The sequence below is a fragment of the Eucyclogobius newberryi genome, unplaced genomic scaffold (genome assembly GCF_026437365.1).
Source record: "Eucyclogobius newberryi isolate DKJ021-1_F unplaced genomic scaffold, fEucNew1.0.hap1 SCAF_7, whole genome shotgun sequence".
NCBI lineage: Eukaryota > Metazoa > Chordata > Actinopteri > Gobiiformes > Gobiidae > Eucyclogobius > Eucyclogobius newberryi.
Window position 1 is genome coordinate 6,150,169 of NW_027316389.1, and position 20,555 is coordinate 6,170,723.

Consider the following 20,555-nt stretch of genomic DNA (forward strand, 5'->3'; position numbering starts at 1 on the left):
GACCCGCCGCGGAGCCCCTGCCCCTGCACGGCGGCGTCGCGCGGAGCAGCAGGAGGAGCGGTCCCCGGGCGCGCGCTCAACCGCAGATTGTCTAATTAGATTAACTCAGGCTTTCCTCAGATAAGCGTTGGCGCGGCTCCGTCTTGTCCGTCCCGCGGAGCCTGCTTTGTGTCCCGACTTCTCTCTCCCCAAAGGTCACGGCGAGCAAAACCCGTGCCGAATGAACCCGCGCGCACAGGTTTTCCCAGAGCCTTTTTCATCGGAGTTTCCCCCGGAGCAGCTTCGAGACTTTCCCGAGCGGTTGTTATGGGCTGTTTCCGTGGCTCTCTCCCCGACGCCGCGCGCTGTAATCGCTCTGCCACTAATACCACCTGCTAACGGAGCCATGGGGGAAGTTCGTGTAAGTACGCCCTTGCTCGTTTCTCGGCGCGCGTCTCGGCAACGCCAACGGTCGGTTTTTTTTTTGCTCGCATCGGACGCACTTCCGCCGGGATCGCTCGTGCGTTTCTCATTTTGAAATGGAACTTTAGCAGAAATAGACTTGCAAGGATGACAAGTCTATTTCTGCGGGTTTTCTGTTCCCTCGCTCACTCGTGCCGTGACGTTGCTCGGCTTGTTGCTATGGTGAACACGTAAACTTATGAGCTGACGATACTATAAGTGGCTGAATTGCTGGTATTGTGATGCTCGTGCGGCGGCGGCCATGACTTCCACAGCGGCTGCTCTCTCCAGCTTAGGCCTGTGACTGATTGACATAGATTATGGCGGAAGGTGCACAGGTCACAGCCTTTGGGACAAAACGAAGGCCATTTGTGACAAGGATGTCGCGGCGACGGCTCGGCGAAGCGCCAAACTCAGACTGAGCATGTCGTTACTCAGCGTCAGTCTTGGGACAGAGTCACGTCTTATCTGGAGCATTTACACAACATTTAAACACGTGTTGAATATAGTGTGGATCAAAGCGATGGTTGTCACGGACTGTCATTGATTGGACATTTTGAGGTTGAAGAGTTTTGATGACACACATTTGTTAACTATAATTTGACTGTGTAGTTTCATGATAAGTCATAATAGATTACATTAGGCTTCAACTAATACAACAAAACAAAACAGAAAACTATGTAAATCTAGAATCTGTCATTAGGTCATGTAGTTTTAGACTAAATTCAGACTTGCACATTGACCACATTTATACAGGGACAAAACTAGGATTAGACCTGGACCTGAAGCAAGACTAGACTAGGACTAGACCAGAACTAGACCAGGACTAGACCAGAACTAGACCAGAACTAGACCAGGACTAGACCAGGACTAGACCAGGACTAGAGCAGGACTAGACCAGGACTAGACCAGGACTAGACCAGGACTAGAGCAGGACTAGACCAGGACTAGACCAGGACTAGACCAGAACTAGACCAGGACTAGACCAGGACTAGACCAGGACTAGAGCAGGACTAGACCAGGACTAGACCAGGACTAGACCAGGACTAGAGCAGGACTAGACCAGGACTAGACCAGGACTAGACCAGGACTAGACCAGGACTAGAACGTGACTAGAACGTGACTAGAACGTGACTAGAACGTGACTAGAACGTGACTAGGCCATGACTAGGCCAGGACTAGACCAGGACTAGACCAGGACTAGAACATGATCGAGTGTGAATCAACGTTGAGATGGCCATAAAGTAAACAAAAACTCCTTTTCAGGTTTTCTGCAGAGCTGCCACTCCTAGAAGCAACTGTTAAGTAGAAGGAAGAGACCTGAAGTAAACATGTCAAACTCCTTGCGTGGGTCCAAAAGAGGTGGGAGGGCCAAGGCCCACCATGAGCCCAACACGCACACGACGGAGCCCGGCTCCTGCAGCCCGAAGGAGCTGAGCTCGGTCATGGAGCTGCGAGGCGTCGAGGGCAAAGAGAAGGTGGACCAGTTGTTTGGAGACGTGAACGGGCTGTGCACTCGGCTCCGCACGTCACCCACTGAAGGTAAGCCCACCTGTTCAGAACAAGCCACACCCACGATGTATCCTTATACTTTCATGAGTGTCAGCCTTTCATCCGTCATGCAATGGGAAGAGATCACAGCAACAACACAGCCAAAAGTGAATTCACCTAGAGTGCCTTCACATTTCCATTGAGAGCAGTAAACAAAGGTCTCAGCTGCTGTAACTGGGGAGCTCCACAGGCTCTTCCAGGTCCCAAGGGCCTGAGCACTGAAGAGGACAAGTTTCACTGCTGTGTTTTCATGTGCTATGGGTCTGAATGTTGTTTGCGTGTGCTATGGGCCTGAATGTTGTTTGCGTGTGCTATGGTCCTGAATGCTGTTTGCGTGTGCTATGGTCCTGAATGCTGTTTGCGTGTGCTACGGGTCTGAATGCTGTTTGCGTGTGCTATGGTCCTGAATGCTGTTTGCGTGTGCTATGGGTCTGAATGCTGTTTGCGTGTGCTATGGGCCTGAATGTTGTTTGCGTGTGCTATGGGCCTGAATGCTGTTTGCGTGTGCTATGGGCCTGAATGCTGTTTGCGTGTGCTATGGTCCTGAATGCTGTTTGCATGTGCTATGGGCCTGAATGCTGTTTGCGTGTGCTATGGGTCTGAATGCTGTTTGCATGTGTTATGGGCCTGAATGCTGTTTGCGTGTGCTATGGTCCTGAATGCTGTTTGCGTGTGCTATGGGTCTGAATGCTGTTTGCGTGTGCTATGGGCCTGAATGCTGTTTGCGTGTGCTATGGGCATGAATGCTGTTTGCGTGTGCTATGGGCCTGAATGCTGTTTGCGTGTGCTATGGTCCTGAATGTTCTTTGCATGTGCTATGGTCCTGAATGCTGTTTGCGTGCGCTATGGGCCTGAATGCTGTTTGCGTGTGCTATGGGCATGAATGCTGTTTGCGTGTGCTATGGGCCTGAATGCTGTTTGCGTGTGCTATGGGCATAAATGCTGTTTGCGTGTGCTATGGGCCTGAATGTTGTTTGCGTGTGCTATGGGCCTGAATGCTGTTTGCGTGTGCTATGGGCCTTAATACTCTTTGCGTGTGCTATAGGCCTGAATGCTGTTTGCGTGTGTTATGGGCCTGAATGCTGTTTGCATGTGCTATGGTCCTGAATGTTGTTTGCGTGTGCTATGGGCCTGAATGCTGTTTGCATGTGCTATGGGCCTGAATGCTGTTTGCATGTGCTATGGTCCTGAATGTTGTTTGCGTGTGCTATGGGCCTGAATGTTGTTTGCGTGTGCTATGTGCCTGAATGCTGTTTGCGTGTGCTATGGGCCTGAATGTTGTTTGCGTGTGCTATGTGCCTGAATGCTGTTTGCATGTGCTATGGTCGTGAATGTTGTTTGCGTGTGCTATGGGCCTGAATGCTGTTTGCCTGTGCCATGGGCCTGAATGCTGTTTGCGTGTGCTATGGTCCTGAATGCTGTTTGCGTGTGCTATGGTCCTGAATGCTGTTTGCGTGTGCTATGGGCCTGAATGCTGTTTGCGTGTGCTATGGGCCTGAATGCTGTTTGCGTGTGCTATGGGCCTGAATGCTGTTTGCGTGTGCTATGGGCCTGAATGTTGTTTGCGTGTCCTATGGGCCTGAATGTTGTTTGCGTGTGCTATGGGGTTGAATGCTTTTTGCGTGTGCTATGGTCCTGAATGCTGTTTGCGTGTGCTATGGGCATGAATGCTGTTTGCGTGTGCTATGGGCCTGAATGTTGTTTGCGTGTGCTATGGGCCTGAATGCTGTTTGCATGTGCTATGGTCCTGAATGTTGTTTGCGTGTGCTATGGGCCTGAATGCTGTTTGCGTGTGCTATGGTCCTGAATGCTGTTTGCGTGTGCTATGGGCCTGAATGCTGTTTGCGTGTGCTATGGGCCTGAATGTTGTTTGCGTGTGCTATGGGCCTGAATGCTGTTTGCGTGTGCTATGGTCCTGAATGCTGTTTGTTTGTGCTATGGGCCTTAATGCTGTTTGCGTGTGCTATGGGCCTGAATGTTATTTGCGTGTGCTATGGGCATGAATGCTGTTTGCGTGTGCTATGGGCCTGAATGTTGTTTGCGTGTGCTATGGTCCTGAATGTTGTTTGCGTGTGCTATGGTCCTGAATGCTGTTTGCGTGTGCTATGGGCATGAATGCTGTTTGCGTGTGCTATGGGGCTGAATGTTGTTTGAGTGTGCTATGGGCCTGAATGTTGTTTGCGTGTGCTATGGGCCTGAATGCTGTTTGCATGTGCTATGGTCCTGAATGTTGTTTAAGTGTGCTATGGGACTGAATGTTATTTGCGTGTGCTATGGGCCTGAATGCTGTTTGCATGTGCTATGGTCCTGAATGCTGTTTGCGTGTGCTATGGGCCTGAATGCTGTTTGCCTGTGCTATGGGCCTGAATGCTGTTTGCGTGTGCTATGGGCCTGAATGCTGTTTGCGTGTGCTATGGGCCTGAATGCTGTTTGCGTGTGCTATGGTCCTGAATGCTGTTTGCGTGTGCTATGGGCCTGAATGCTGTTTGCGTGTGCTATGGGCCTGAATGTTGTTTGCGTGTGCTATGGGCTTGAATGCTGTTTGCGTGTGCTATGGGCCTGAATGCTGTTTGCGTGTGCTATGGTCCTGAATGTTGTTTGCGTGTGCTATGGTCCTGAATGCTGTTTGCGTGTGCTATGGGCATGAATGCTGTTTGCGTGTGCTATGGGCCTGAATGTTGTTATCATGTTCTATGGTCCTGAATGTTGTTTAAGTGTGCTATGGGCCTGAGTGTTGTTTGCAGGTGCTATGGGCCCGAATGCTGTTTGCGTGTGCTATGGTCCTGAATGCTGTTTGCGTGTGCTACGGGTCTGAATGCTGTTTGCGTGTGCTATGGGCCTGAATGCTGTTTGCGTGTGCTATGGGCCTGAATGTTGTTTGCGTGTGCTATGGGCCTGAATGTTGTTTGCAGGTGCCATGGTACTGAATGCTGTTTGCGTGTGCTATGGTCCTGAATGCTGTTTGCGTGTGCTACGGGTCTGAATGCTGTTTGCGTGTGCTATGGGCCTGAATGCTGTTTGCGTGTGCTATGGGCCTGAATGCTGTTTGCGTGTGCTATGGTCCTGAATGCTGTTTGCATGTGCTATGGGCCTGAATGCTGTTTGCGTGTGCTATGGGCCTGAATGTTGTTTGCGTGTGCTATGGGCCTGAATGCTGTTTGCGTGTGCTATGGGCCTGAATGCTGTTTGCGTGTGCTATGGTCCTGAATGCTGTTTGCGTGTGCTATGGTCCTGAATGCTGTTTGCGTGCGCTATGGGCCTGAATGCTGTTTGCGTGTGCTATGGGCATGAATGCTGTTTGCGTGTGCTATGGGCCTGAATGCTGTTTGCGTGTGCTATGGGCATAAATGCTGTTTGCGTGTGCTATGGGCCTGAATGTTGTTTGCGTGTGCTATGGGCCTGAATGCTGTTTGCGTGTGCTATGGGCCTGAATGCTGTTTGCATGTGCTATGGTCCTGAATGTTGTTTGCGTGTGCTATGGGCCTGAATGTTGTTTGCGTGTGCTATGGTACTGAATGCTGTTTGCGTGTGCTATGGTCCTGAATGCTGTTTGCGTGTGCTACGGGTCTGAATGCTGTTTGCGTGTGCTATGGGCCTGAATGTTGTTTGCGTGTGCTATGGGCCTGAATGTTGTTTGCGTGTGCTATGTGCCTGAATGTTGTTTGCGTGTGATATGGGCCTGAATGCTGTTTGCGTGTGCTATGGGCCTGAATGCTGTTTGCGTGTGCTATGGTCCTGAATGCTGTTTGCATGTGCTATGGGCCTGAATGCTGTTTGCGTGTGCTATGGGCCTGAATGTTGTTTGCGTGTGCTATGGGCCTGAATGTTGTTTGAGTGTGCTATGGGCCTGAATGCTGTTTGCGTTTGCTATGGTCCTGAATGCTGTTTGCGTGTGCTATGGTCCTGAATGCTGTTTGCGTGCGCTATGGGCCTGAATGCTGTTTGCGTGTGCTATGGGCATGAATGCTGTTTGCGTGTGCTATGGGCCTGAATGCTGTTTGCGTGTGCTATGGGCATAAATGCTGTTTGCGTGTGCTATGGGCCTGAATGTTGTTTGCGTGTGCTATGGGCCTGAATGTTGTTTGCGTGTGCTATGGGCCTGAATGCTGTTTGCGTGTGTTATGGGCCTGAATGCTGTTTGCATGTGCTATGGTCCTGAATGTTGTTTGCGTGTGCTATGGGCCTGAATGTTGTTTGCGTGTGCTATGGGCCTGAATGCTGTTTGCGTGTGCTATGGGCCTGAATGCTGTTTGCATGTGCTATGGTCCTGAATGTTGTTTGCGTGTGCTATGGGCCTGAATGTTGTTTGCGTGTGCTATGGGCCTGAATGTTGTTTGCGTGTGCTATGTGCCTGAATGCTGTTTGCGTGTGCTATGGGCCTGAATGCTGTTTGCGTGTGCTATGGTCCTGAATGCTGTTTGCGTGTGCTATGGTCCTGAATGCTGTTTGCGTGTGCTATGGGCCTGAATGCTGTTTGCGTGTGCTATGGGCCTGAATGCTGTTTGCGTGTGCTATGGGCCTGAATGTTGTTTGCGTGTCCTATGGGCCTGAATGTTGTTTGCGTGTGCTATGGGCTTGAATGCTGTTTGCGTGTGCTTTGGTCCTGAATGCTGTTTGCGTGTGCTATGGGCATGAATGCTGTTTGCGTGTGCTATGGGCCTGAATGTTGTTATCATGTGCTATGGTCCTGAATGTTGTTTAAGTGTGCTATGGGCCTGAATGTTGTTTGCATGTGTTATGGGCCTGAATGCTGTTTGCGTGTGCTATGGGCCTGAATGCTGTTTGCCTGTGCAATGGGCCTGAATGCTGTTTGCGTGTGCTATGGGCCTGAATGCTGTTTGCGTGTGCTATGGGCCTGAATGCTTTTTGCGTGTGCTATGGTCCTGAATGCTGTTTGCGTGTGCTATGGGCCTGAATGCTGTTTGCGTGTGCTATGGGCCTGAATGTTGTTTGCGTGTGCTATGGGCTTGAATGCTGTTTGCGTGTGCTATGGGCCTGAATGCTGTTTGCGTGTGCTATGGGCCTGAATGCTGTTTGCGTGTGCTATGGTCCTGAATAGTGTTTGCTAGTGCTATGGGCCTGAATGCTGTTTGCGTGTGCTATGGGCCTGAATGTTGTTTGCGTGTGCTATGGGCTTGAATGCTGTTTGCGTGTGCTATGTGCCTGAATGCTGTTTGCGTGTGCTATGGTCCTGAATGCTGTTTGTTTGTGCTATGGGCCTTAATGCTGTTTGCGTGTGCTATGGGCCTGAATTCTGTTTGTGTGTGCTATGGGCATGAATGCTGTTTGCGTGTGCTATGGGTCTGAATGCTGTTTGCGTGTGTTATGGGCCTGAATGCTGTTTGCGTGTGCTATGGTCCTGAATGCTGTTTGCGTGTGCTATGGGTCTGAATGCTGTTTGCGTGTGCTATGGGCCTGAATGCTGTTTGCGTGTGCTATGGGCATGAATGCTGTTTGCGTGTGCTATGGGCCTGAATGCTGTTTGCGTGTGCTATGGTCCTGAATGTTGTTTGCGTGTGCTATGGTCCTGAATGCTGTTTGCGTGCGCTATGGGCCTGAATGCTGTTTGCGTGTGCTATGGGCATGAATGCTGTTTGCGTGTGCTATGTGCATAAATGCTGTTTGCGTGTGCTATGGGCCTGAATGTTGTTTGCGTGTGCTATGTGCATAAATGCTGTTTGCGTGTGCTATGGGCCTGAATGCTGTTTGCGTGTGCTATGGTCCTGAATGTTGTTTGCATGTGCTATGGTCCTGAATGTTGTTTGCCTGTGCTATGGGCCTGAATGTTGTTTGCGTGTGCTATGGGCCTGAATGCTGTTTGCATGTGCTATGGGCCTGAATGCTGTTTGCATGTGCTATGGTCCTGAATGTTGTTTGCGTGTGCTATGGTCCTGAATGCTGTTTGCGTGTGCTATGGGCCTGAATGCTGTTTGCGTGTGCTATGGGCCTGAATGTTGTTTGCGTGTGCTATGGGCTTGAATGCTGTTTGCGTGTGCTATGGGCCTGAATGCTGTTTGCGTGTGCTATGGGCCTGAATGCTGTTTGCGTGTGCTATGGTCCTGAATAGTGTTTGCTAGTGCTATGGGCCTGAATGCTGTTTGCGTGTGCTATGGGCCTGAATGTTGTTTGCGTGTGCTATGGGCTTGAATGCTGTTTGCGTGTGCTATGTGCCTGAATGCTGTTTGCGTGTGCTATGGTCCTGAATGCTGTTTGTTTGTGCTATGGGCCTTAATGCTGTTTGCGTGTGCTATGGGCCTGAATTCTGTTTGTGTGTGCTATGGGCATGAATGCTGTTTGCGTGTGCTATGGGTCTGAATGCTGTTTGCGTGTGCTATGGTCCTGAATGCTGTTTGCGTGTGCTATGGGTCTGAATGCTGTTTGCGTGTGCTATGGGCCTGAATGCTGTTTGCGTGTGCTATGGGCATGAATGCTGTTTGCGTGTGCTATGGGCCTGAATGCTGTTTGCGTGTGCTATGGTCCTGAATGTTGTTTGCGTGTGCTATGGTCCTGAATGCTGTTTGCGTGCGCTATGGGCCTGAATGCTGTTTGCGTGTGCTATGGGCATGAATGCTGTTTGCGTGTGCTATGGGCCTGAATGCTGTTTGCGTGTGCTATGTGCATAAATGCTGTTTGCGTGTGCTATGGGCCTGAATGTTGTTTGCGTGTGCTATGGGCCTGAATGCTGTTTGCGTGTGCTATGGGCCTTAATACTCTTTGCGTGTGCTATAGGCCTGAATGCTGTTTGCGTGTGTTATGGGCCTGAATGCTGTTTGCATGTGCTATGGTCCTGAATGTTGTTTGCCTGTGCTATGGGCCTGAATGTTGTTTGCGTGTGCTATGGGCCTGAATGCTGTTTGCATGTGCTATGGGCCTGAATGCTGTTTGCATGTGCTATGGTCCTGAATGTTGTTTGCGTGTGCTATGGGCCTGAATGTTGTTTGCGTGTGCTATGTGCCTGAATGCTGTTTGCGTGTGCTATGGGCCTGAATGTTGTTTGCGTGTGCTATGTGCCTGAATGCTGTTTGCATGTGCTATGGTCGTGAATGTTGTTTGCGTGTGCTATGGGCCTGAATGCTGTTTGCCTGTGCCATGGGCCTGAATGCTGTTTGCGTGTGCTATGGTCCTGAATGCTGTTTGCGTGTGCTATGGTCCTGAATGCTGTTTGCGTGTGCTATGGGCCTGAATGCTGTTTGCGTGTGCTATGGGCCTGAATGCTGTTTGCGTGTGCTATGGGCCTGAATGCTGTTTGCGTGTGCTATGGGCCTGAATGTTGTTTGCGTGTCCTATGGGCCTGAATGTTGTTTGCGTGTGCTATGGGGTTGAATGCTTTTTGCGTGTGCTATGGTCCTGAATGCTGTTTGCGTGTGCTATGGGCATGAATGCTGTTTGCGTGTGCTATGGGCCTGAATGTTGTTTGCGTGTGCTATGGGCCTGAATGCTGTTTGCATGTGCTATGGTCCTGAATGTTGTTTGCGTGTGCTATGGGCCTGAATGCTGTTTGCCTGTGCTATGGGCCTGAATGCTGTTTGGGTGTGCTATGGGCCTGAATGCTGTTTGCGTGTGCTATCGGCCTGAATGCTGTTTGCGTGTGCTATGGTCCTGAATGCTGTTTGCGTGTGCTATGGGCCTGAATGCTGTTTGCGTGTGCTATTGGCCTGAATGTTGTTTGCGTCTGCTATGGGCCTGAATGCTGTTTGCGTGTGCTATGGTCCTGAATGCTGTTTGTTTGTGCTATGGGCCTTAATGCTGTTTGCGTGTGCTATGGGCCTGAATGTTATTTGCGTGTGCTATGGGCATGAATGCTGTTTGCGTGTGCTATGGGCCTGAATGTTGTTTGCGTGTGCTATGGTCCTGAATGTTGTTTGTGTGTGCTATGGTCCTGAATGCTGTTTGCGTGTGCTATGGGCATGAATGCTGTTTGCGTGTGCTATGGGCCTGAATGTTGTTTGAGTGTGCTATGGGCCTGAATGTTGTTTGCGTGTGCTATGGGCCTGAATGCTGTTTGCATGTGCTATGGTCCTGAATGTTGTTTAAGTGTGCTATGGGCCTGAATGTTATTTGCGTGTGCTATGGTCCTGAATGCTGTTTGCGTGTGCTATGGGCCTGAATGCTGTTTGCGTGTGCTATGGGCCTGAATGTTGTTTGCGTGTGCTATGGGCTTGAATGCTGTTTGCGTGTGCTATTGGCCTGAATGCTGTTTGCGTGTGCTATGGTCCTGAATGCTGTTTGTGTGTGCTATGGGCCTTAATGCTGTTTGCGTGTGCTATGGTCCTGAATGTTGTTTGCGTGTGCTATGGTCCTGAATGCTGTTTGCGTGTGCTATGGGCATGAATGCTGTTTGCGTGTGCTATGGGCCTGAATGTTGTTATCATGTTCTATGGTCCTGAATGTTGTTTAAGTGTGCTATGGGCCTGAATGTTGTTTGCAGGTGCTATGGGCCTGAATGCTGTTTGCGTGTGCTATGGTCCTGAATGCTGTTTGCGTGTGCTACGGGTCTGAATGCTGTTTGCGTGTGCTATGGGCCTGAATGCTGTTTGTGTGTGCTATGGGCCTGTATGTTGTTTGCGTGTGCTATGGGCCTGAATGTTGTTTGCAGGTGCTATGGTACTGAATGCTGTTTGCGTGTGCTATGGTCCTGAATGCTGTTTGCGTGTGCTACGGGTCTGAATGCTGTTTGCGTGTGCTATGGGCCTGAATGTTGTTTGCGTGTGCTATGGGCCTGAATGCTGTTTGCGTGTGCTATGGGCCTGAATGCTGTTTGCGTGTGCTATGGTCCTGAATGCTGTTTGCATGTGCTATGGGCCTGAATGCTGTTTGCGTGTGCTATGGGCCTGAATGCTGTTTGCGTGTGCTATGGGCCTGAATGCTGTTTGCGTGCGCTATGGTCCTGAATGCTGTTTGCGTGTGCTATGGTCCTGAATGCTGTTTGCGTGCGCTATGGGCCTGAATGCTGTTTGCGTGTGCTATGGGCATGAATGCTGTTTGCGTGTGCTATGGGCCTGAATGCTGTTTGCGTGTGCTATGGGCATGAATGCTGTTTGCGTGTGCTATGGGCCTGAATGTTGTTTGCGTGTGCTATGGGCCTGAATGCTGTTTGCGTGTGCTATGGGCCTGAATGCTGTTTGCATGTGCTATGGTCCTGAATGTTGTTTGCGTGTGCTATGGTCCTGAATGTTGTTTAAGTGTGCTATGGGCCTGAATGTTGTTTGCAGGTGCTATGGGCCTGAATGCTGTTTGCGTGTGCTATGGTCCTGAATGCTGTTTGCGTGTGCTACGGGTCTGAATGCTGCTTGCGTGTGCTATGGGCCTGAATGCTGTTTGCGTGTGCTATGGGCCTGAATGTTGTTTGCGTGTGCTATGGTCCTGAATGTTGTTTGTGTGTGCTATGGTCCTGAATGCTGTTTGCGTGTGCTATGGGCATGAATGCTGTTTGCGTGTGCTATGGGCCTGAATGTTGTTTGAGTGTGCTATGGGCCTGAATGTTGTTTGCGTGTGCTATGGGCCTGAATGCTGTTTGCATGTGCTATGGTCCTGAATGTTGTTTAAGTGTGCTATGGGCCTGAATGTTATTTGCGTGTGCTATGGTCCTGAATGCTGTTTGCGTGTGCTATGGGCCTGAATGCTGTTTGCGTGTGCTATGGGCCTGAATGTTGTTTGCGTGTGCTATGGGCTTGAATGCTGTTTGCGTGTGCTATTGGCCTGAATGCTGTTTGCGTGTACTATGGTCCTGAATGCTGTTTGTGTGTGCTATGGGCCTTAATGCTGTTTGCGTGTGCTATGGTCCTGAATGTTGTTTGCGTGTGCTATGGTCCTGAATGCTGTTTGCGTGTGCTATGGGCATGAATGCTGTTTGCGTGTGCTATGGGCCTGAATGTTGTTATCATGTTCTATGGTCCTGAATGTTGTTTAAGTGTGCTATGGGCCTGAATGTTGTTTGCAGGTGCTATGGGCCTGAATGCTGTTTGCGTGTGCTATGGTCCTGAATGCTGTTTGCGTGTGCTACGGGTCTGAATGCTGTTTGCGTGTGCTATGGGCCTGAATGCTGTTTGTGTGTGCTATGGGCCTGTATGTTGTTTGCGTGTGCTATGGGCCTGAATGTTGTTTGCAGGTGCTATGGTACTGAATGCTGTTTGCGTGTGCTATGGTCCTGAATGCTGTTTGCGTGTGCTACGGGTCTGAATGCTGTTTGCGTGTGCTATGGGCCTGAATGTTGTTTGCGTGTGCTATGGGCCTGAATGCTGTTTGCGTGTGCTATGGGCCTGAATGCTGTTTGCGTGTGCTATGGTCCTGAATGCTGTTTGCATGTGCTATGGGCCTGAATGCTGTTTGCGTGTGCTATGGGCCTGAATGCTGTTTGCGTGTGCTATGGGCCTGAATGCTGTTTGCGTGCGCTATGGTCCTGAATGCTGTTTGCGTGTGCTATGGTCCTGAATGCTGTTTGCGTGCGCTATGGGCCTGAATGCTGTTTGCGTGTGCTATGGGCATGAATGCTGTTTGCGTGTGCTATGGGCCTGAATGCCGTTTGCGTGTGCTATGGGCATGAATGCTGTTTGCGTGTGCTATGGGCCTGAATGTTGTTTGCGTGTGCTATGGGCCTGAATGCTGTTTGCGTGTGCTATGGGCCTGAATGCTGTTTGCATGTGCTATGGTCCTGAATGTTGTTTGCGTGTGCTATGGTCCTGAATGTTGTTTAAGTGTGCTATGGGCCTGAATGTTGTTTGCAGGTGCTATGGGCCTGAATGCTGTTTGCGTGTGCTATGGTCCTGAATGCTGTTTGCGTGTGCTACGGGTCTGAATGCTGCTTGCGTGTGCTATGGGCCTGAATGCTGTTTGCGTGTGCTATGGGCCTGAATGTTGTTTGCGTGTGCTATGGGCCTGAATGTTGTTTGCAGGTGCTATGGTACTGAATGCTGTTTGCGTGTGCTATGGTCCTGAATGCTGTTTGCGTGTGCTACGGGTCTGAATGCTGTTTGCGTGTGCTATGGGCCTGAATGTTGTTTGCGTGTGCTATGGGCCTGAATGCTGTTTGCGTGCGCTATGGGCCTGAATGCTGTTTGCGTGTGCTATGGGCATGAATGCTGTTTGCGTGTGCTATGGTCCTGAATGCTGTTTGCGTGTGCTATGTGCATAAATGCTGTTTGCGTGTGCTATGGGCCTGAATGTTGTTTGCGTGTGCTATGGGCCTGAATGCTGTTTGCGTGTGCTATGGGCCTTAATACTCTTTGCGTGTGCTATAGGCCTGAATGCTGTTTGCCTGTGTTATGGGCCTGAATGCTGTTTGCATGTGCTATGGTCCTGAATGTTGTTTGCGTGTGCTATGGGCCTGAATGTTGTTTGCGTGTGCTATGGGCCTGAATGCTGTTTGCATGTGCTATGGGCCTGAATGCTGTTTGCATGTGCTATGGTCCTGAATGTTGTTTGCGTGTGCTATGGGCCTGAATGTTGTTTGCGTGTGCTATGTGCCTGAATGCTGTTTGCGTGTGCTATGGGCCTGAATGTTGTTTGCGTGTGCTATGTGCCTGAATGCTGTTTGCATGTGCTATGGTCGTGAATGTTGTTTGCGTGTGCTATGGGCCTGAATGCTGTTTGCCTGTGCCATGGGCCTGAATGCTGTTTGCGTGTGCTATGGTCCTGAATGCTGTTTGCGTGTGCTATGGTCCTGAATGCTGTTTGCGTGTGCTATGGGCCTGAATGCTGTTTGCGTGTGCTATGGGCCTGAATGCTGTTTGCGTGTGCTATGGGCCTGAATGCTGTTTTCGTGTGCTATGGGCCTGAATGTTGTTTGCGTCTCCTATGGGCCTGAATGTTGTTTGCGTGTGCTATGGTGTTGAATGCTTTTTGCGTGTGCTATGGTCCTGAATGCTGTTTGCGTGTGCTATGGGCATGAATGCTGTTTGCGTGTGCTATGGGCCTGAATGTTGTTTGCGTGTGCTATGGGCCTGAATGCTGTTTGCATGTGCTATGGTCCTGAATGTTGTTTGCGTGTGCTATGGGCCTGAATGCTGTTTGCCTGTGCTATGGGCCTGAATGCTGTTTGGGTGTGCTATGGGCCTGAATGCTGTTTGCGTGTGCTATCGGCCTGAATGCTGTTTGCGTGTGCTATGGTCCTGATTGCTGTTTGCGTGTGCTATGGGCCTGAATGCTGTTTGCGTGTGCTATGGGCCTGAATGTTGTTTGCGTGTGCTATGGGCCTGAATGCTGTTTGCGTGTGCTATGGGCCTGAATGCTGTTTGTTTGTGCTATGGGCCTTAATGCTGTTTGCGTGTGCTATGGGCCTGAATGTTATTTGCGTGTGCTATGGGCATGAATGCTGTTTGCGTGTGCTATGGGCCTGAATGTTGTTTGCGTGTGCTATGGTCCTGAATGTTGTTTGCGTGTGCTATGGTCCTGAATGCTGTTTGCGTGTGCTATGGGCATGAATGCTGTTTGCGTGTGCTATGGGCCTGAATGTTGTTTGAGTGTGCTATGGGCCTGAATGTTGTTTGCGTGTGCTATGGGCCTGAATGCTGTTTGCATGTGCTATGGTCCTGAATGTTGTTTAAGTGTGCTATGGGCCTGAATGTTATTTGCGTGTGCTATGGTCCTGAATGCTGTTTGCGTGTGCTATGGGCCTGAATGCTGTTTGCGTGTGCTATGGGCCTGAATGTTGTTTGCGTGTGCTATGGGCTTGAATGCTGTTTGCGTGTGCTATGGGCCTGAATGCTGTTTGCGTGTGCTATGGTCCTGAATGCTGTTTGTGTGTGCTATGGGCCTTAATGCTGTTTGCGTGTGCTATGGTCCTGAATGTTGTTTGCGTGTGCTATGGTCCTGAATGCTGTTTGCGTGTGCTATGGGCATGAATGCTGTTTGCGTGTGCTATGGGCCTGAATGTTGTTATCATGTTCTATGGTCCTGAATGTTGTTTAAGTGTGCTATGGGCCTGAATGTTGTTTGCATGTGCTATGGGCCTGAATGCTGTTTGCGTGTGCTATGGTCCTGAATGCTGTTTGCGTGTGCTATGGTCCTGAATGCTGTTTGCGTGTGCTATGGGCCTGAATGCTGTTTGCGTGTGCTATGGGCCTGAATGCTGTTTGCGTGTGCTATGGGCCTGAATGTTGTTTGCGTGTCCTATGGGCCTGAATGTTGTTTGCGTGTGCTATGGGCTTGAATGCTGTTTGCGTGTGCTTTGGTCCTGAATGCTGTTTGCGTGTGCTATGAGCATGAATGCTGTTTGCGTGTGCTATGGGCCTGAATGTTGTTATCATGTGCTATGGTCCTGAATGTTTTTTAAGTGTGCTATGGGCCTGAATGTTGTTTGCATGTGCTATGGGCCTGAATGCTGTTTGCGTGTGCTATGGGCCTGAATGCTGTTTGCCTGTGCAATGGGCCTGAATGCTGTTTGCGTGTGCTATGGGCCTGAATGCTGTTTGCGTGTGCTATGGGCCTGAATGCTTTTTGCGTGTGCTATGGTCCTGAATGCTGTTTGCGTGTGCTATGGGCCTGAATGCTGTTTGCGTGTGCTATGGGCCTGAATGTTGTTTGCGTGTGCTATGGGCTTGAATGCTGTTTGCGTGTGCTATGGGCCTTAATACTCTTTGCGTGTGCTATAGGCCTGAATGCTGTTTGCGTGTGTTATGGGCCTGAATGCTGTTTGCATGTGCTATGGTCCTGAATGTTGTTTGCGTGTGCTATGGGCCTGAATGTTGTTTGCGTGTGCTATGGGCCTGAATGCTGTTTGCATGTGCTATGGGCCTGAATGCTGTTTGCATGTGCTATGGTCCTGAATGTTGTTTGCGTGTGCTATGGGCCTGAATGTTGTTTGCGTGTGCTATGTGCCTGAATGCTGTTTGCGTGTGCTATGGGCCTGAATGTTGTTTGCGTGTGCTATGTGCCTGAATGCTGTTTGCATGTGCTATGGTCGTGAATGTTGTTTGCGTGTGCTATGGGCCTGAATGCTGTTTGCCTGTGCCATGGGCCTGAATGCTGTTTGCGTGTGCTATGGGCCTTAATACTCTTTGCGTGTGCTATAGGCCTGAATGCTGTTTGCGTGTGTTATGGGCCTGAATGCTGTTTGCATGTGCTATGGTCCTGAATGTTGTTTGCGTGTGCTATGGGCCTGAATGTTGTTTGCGTGTGCTATGGGCCTGAATGCTGTTTGCATGTGCTATGGGCCTGAATGCTGTTTGCATGTGCTATGGTCCTGAATGTTGTTTGCGTGTGCTATGGGCCTGAATGTTGTTTGCGTGTGCTATGTGCCTGAATGCTGTTTGCGTGTGCTATGGGCCTGAATGTTGTTTGCGTGTGCTATGTGCCTGAATGCTGTTTGCATGTGCTATGGTCGTGAATGTTGTTTGCGTGTGCTATGGGCCTGAATGCTGTTTGCCTGTGCCATGGGCCTGAATGCTGTTTGCGTGTGCTATGGTCCTGAATGCTGTTTGCGTGTGCTATGGTCCTGAATGCTGTTTGCGTGTGCTATGGGCCTGAATGCTGTTTGCGTGTGCTATGGGCCTGAATGCTGTTTGCGTGTGCTATGGGCCTGAATGCTGTTTTCGTGTGCTATGGGCCTGAATGTTGTTTGCGTCTCCTATGGGCCTGAATGTTGTTTGCGTGTGCTATGGTGTTGAATGCTTTTTGCGTGTGCTATGGTCCTGAATGCTGTTTGCGTGTGCTATGGGCATGAATGCTGTTTGCGTGTGCTATGGGCCTGAATGTTGTTTGCGTGTGCTATGGGCCTGAATGCTGTTTGCATGTGCTATGGTCCTGAATGTTGTTTGCGTGTGCTATGGGCCTGAATGCTGTTTGCCTGTGCTATGGGCCTGAATGCTGTTTGGGTGTGCTATGGGCCTGAATGCTGTTTGCGTGTGCTATCGGCCTGAATGCTGTTTGCGTGTGCTATGGTCCTGAATGCTGTTTGCGTGTGCTATGGGCCTGAATGCTGTTTGCGTGTGCTATGGGCCTGAATGTTGTTTGCGTGTGCTATGGGCCTGAATGCTGTTTGCGTGTGCTATGGGCCTGAATGCTGTTTGTTTGTGCTATGGGCCTTAATGCTGTTTGCGTGTGCTATGGGCCTGAATGTTATTTGCGTGTGCTATGGGCATGAATGCTGTTTGCGTGTGCTATGGGCCTGAATGTTGTTTGCGTGTGCTATGGTCCTGAATGTTGTTTGCGTGTGCTATGGTCCTGAATGCTGTTTGCGTGTGCTATGGGCATGAATGCTGTTTGCGTGTGCTATGGGCCTGAATGTTGTTTGAGTGTGCTATGGGCCTGAATGTTGTTTGCGTGTGCTATGGGCCTGAATGCTGTTTGCATGTGCTATGGTCCTGAATGTTGTTTAAGTGTGCTATGGGCCTGAATGTTATTTGCGTGTGCTATGGTCCTGAATGCTGTTTGCGTGTGCTATGGGCCTGAATGCTGTTTGCGTGTGCTATGGGCCTGAATGTTGTTTGCGTGTGCTATGGGCTTGAATGCTGTTTGCGTGTGCTATGGGCCTGAATGTTGTTATCATGTTCTATGGTCCTGAATGTTGTTTAAGTGTGCTATGGGCCTGAATGTTGTTTGCATGTGCTATGGGCCTGAATGCTGTTTGCGTGTGCTATGGTCCTGAATGCTGTTTGCGTGTGCTATGGTCCTGAATGCTGTTTGCGTGTGCTATGGGCCTGAATGCTGTTTGCGTGTGCTATGAGCCTGAATGCTGTTTGCGTGTGCTATGGGCCTGAATGTTGTTTGCGTGTCCTATGGGCCTGAATGTTGTTTGCGTGTGCTATGGGCTTGAATGCTGTTTGCGTGTGCTTTGGTCCTGAATGCTGTTTGCGTGTGCTATGGGCATGAATGCTGTTTGCGTGTGCTATGGGCCTGAATGTTGTTATCATGTGCTATGGTCCTGAATGTTTTTTAAGTGTGCTATGGGCCTGAATGTTGTTTGCATGTGCTATGGGCCTGAATGCTGTTTGCGTGTGCTATGGGCCTGAATGCTGTTTGCCTGTGCAATGGGCCTGAATGCTGTTTGCGTGTGCTATGGGCCTGAATGCTGTTTGCGTGTGCTATGGGCCTGAATGCTTTTTGCGTGTGCTATGGTCCTGAATGCTGTTTGCGTGTGCTATGGGCCTGAATGCTGTTTGCGTGTGCTATGGGCCTGAATGTTGTTCGCGTGTGCTATGGGCTTGAATGCTGTTTGCGTGTGCTATGGGCCTGAATGCTGTTTGCGTGTGCTATGGGCCTGAATGCTGTTTGCGTGTGCTATGGTCCTGAATGCTGTTTGCTAGTGCTATGGGCCTGAATGCTGTTTGCGTGTGCTATGGGCCTGAATGTTGTTTGCGTGTGCTATGGGCTTGAATGCTGTTTGCGTGTGCTATGTGCCTGAATGCTGTTTGCGTGTGCTATGGTCCTGAATGCTGTTTGTTTGTGCAATGGGCCTGAATTCTGTTTGTGTGTGCTATGGGCATGAATGCTGTTTGCGTGTGCTATGGGCCTGAATGTTGTTTGCGTGTGCTATGGTCCTGAATGTTGTTTGCGTGTGCTATGGTCCTGAATGCTGTTTGCGTGTGCTATGGGCATGAATGCTGTTTGCGTGTGCTATGGGCATGAATGCTGTTTGCGTGTGCTAAGGTCCTGAATGCTGTTTGTTTGTGCTATGGGCCTTAATGCTGTTTGCGTGTGCTATGGGCCTGAATGTTGTTTGCGTGTGCTATGGGCATGAATGCTGTTTGCGTGTGCTATGGGCCTGAATGTTGTTTGCGTGTGCTATGGTCCTGAATGTTCTTTGCGTGTGCTATGGGCCTGAATGCTGTTTGCGTGTGCTATGGGCATGAATGCTGTTTGCGTGTGCTATGGGCATGAATGCTGTTTGCGTGCGCTATGGGCATGAATGTTGTTTGCGTGTGCTATGGGCCTGAATGTTGTTTAGGTGTGCTATGGGCCTTAATTCTGTTTGCGTGTGCTATGGGCCTGAATGTTGTTTATGTGTGCTATGGGCCTTAATTCTGTTTGCGTGTGCTATGGGCATGAATGCTGTTTGCGTGTGCTATGGGCATGAATGCTGTTTGCGTGCGCTATGGGCCTGAATGTTGTTTATGTGTGCTATGGGCCTTAATTCTGTTTGCGTGTGCTATGGGCCTGAATGTTGTTTATGTGTGCTATGGGCATGAATGCTGTTTGCGTGTGCTATGGGCCTGAATGTTTTTTATGTGTGCTATGGGCATGAATGCTGTTTGCGTGTGCTATGGGCCTGAATGTTGTTATCATGTGCTATGGTCCTGAATGTTGTTTAAGTGTGCTATGGGCCTGAATGTTGTTTGCGTGTGCTATGGGCCTGAATGCTGTTTGCGTGTGCTATGGGCCTGAATGCTGTTTGCGTGTGCTATGGTCCTGAATGTTGTTTGCGTGTGCTATGGGTCTGAATGCCGTTTGCCTGTGCAATGGGCCTTAATTCTGTTTGCGTGTGCTATGGGCCTGAATGCTGTTTGCCTGTGCAATGGGCCTGAATGCTGTTTGCGTGTGCTATGGGCCTGAATGCTGTTTGCGTGTGCTATGGGCCTGAATGCTTTTTGCGTGTGCTATGGTCCTGAATGCTGTTTGCGTGTGCTATGGGCCTGAATGCTGTTTGCGTGTGCTATGGGCCTGAATGTTGTTTGCGTGTGCTATGGGCTTGAATGCTGTTTGCGTGTGCTATGGGCCTGAATGCTGTTTGCGTGTGCTATGGGCCTGAATGCTGTTTGCGTGTGCTATGGGCCTGAATGCTGTTTGCGTGTGCTATGGGCTTGAATGCTGTTTGTTTGTGCTATGGGCCTTAATGCTGTTTGCGTGTGCTATGGGCCTGAATGTTGTTTGCGTGTGCTATGGGCCTGAATGTTGTTTGCGCGTGCTATGGGCCTGAATGTTGTTTGCGCGTGCTATGGTCCTGAATGTTGTTTGCGTATGCTATGGTCCTGAATGCTGTTTGCGTGTGCTATGGGCATGAATGCTGTTTGCTTGTGCTATGGGCATGAATGCTGTTTGCGTGTGCTATGGTCCTGAATGCTGTTTGTTTGTGCTATGGGCCTTAATGCTGTTAGCGTGTGCTATGAGCCTGAATGTTGTTTGCGTGTGCTATGGGCATGAATGCTGTTTGCGTGTGCTATGGGCCTGAATGTTGTTTGCGTGTGCTATGGTCCTGAATGTTGTTTGCGTGTGCTATGGGCCTGAATGCTGTTTGCGTGTGCTATGGGCATGAATGCTGTTTGCGTGCGCTATGGGCATGAATGTTGTTTGCATGTGCTATGGGCCTGAATGTTGTTTATGTGTGCTATGGGCCTTAATTCTGTTTGCATGTGCTATGGGCATGAATGCTGTTTGCGTGTGCTATGGGCCTGAATGTTGTTTATGTGTGCTATGGGCCTTAATTCTGTTTGCGTGTGCTATGGGCCTGAATGTTGTTTATCTGTGCTATGGGCCTTAATTCTGTTTGCGTGTGCTATGGGCATGAATGCTGTTTGTGTGTGCTATGGGCCTGGATGTTGTTTATGTGTGCTATGGGCATGAATGCTGTTTGCGTGTGCTATGGGCCTGAATGTTGTTTATGTGTGCTATGGGCATGAATGCTGTTAGCG

General features: G+C 49.9%; 1 protein-coding gene across 1 annotated transcript in view; it reads left to right on the top strand.

Annotated features, from left to right (window-relative positions):
* Positions 1–229: 229 nt before the first annotated feature.
* LOC140349382 (plasma membrane calcium-transporting ATPase 1-like) overlaps positions 230–20,555 on the top strand; it is a 56,798-nt gene continuing 36,472 nt past the window's right edge. Inside the window, exons 1-2 of the mRNA XM_072435692.1 lie at positions 230–400; positions 1,708–1,983. Coding sequence (XP_072291793.1) covers positions 1,773–1,983 — 211 coding nt within the window. The 5' untranslated portion in view covers positions 230–400; positions 1,708–1,772. The remainder of the gene's footprint in view (positions 401–1,707; positions 1,984–20,555) is intronic.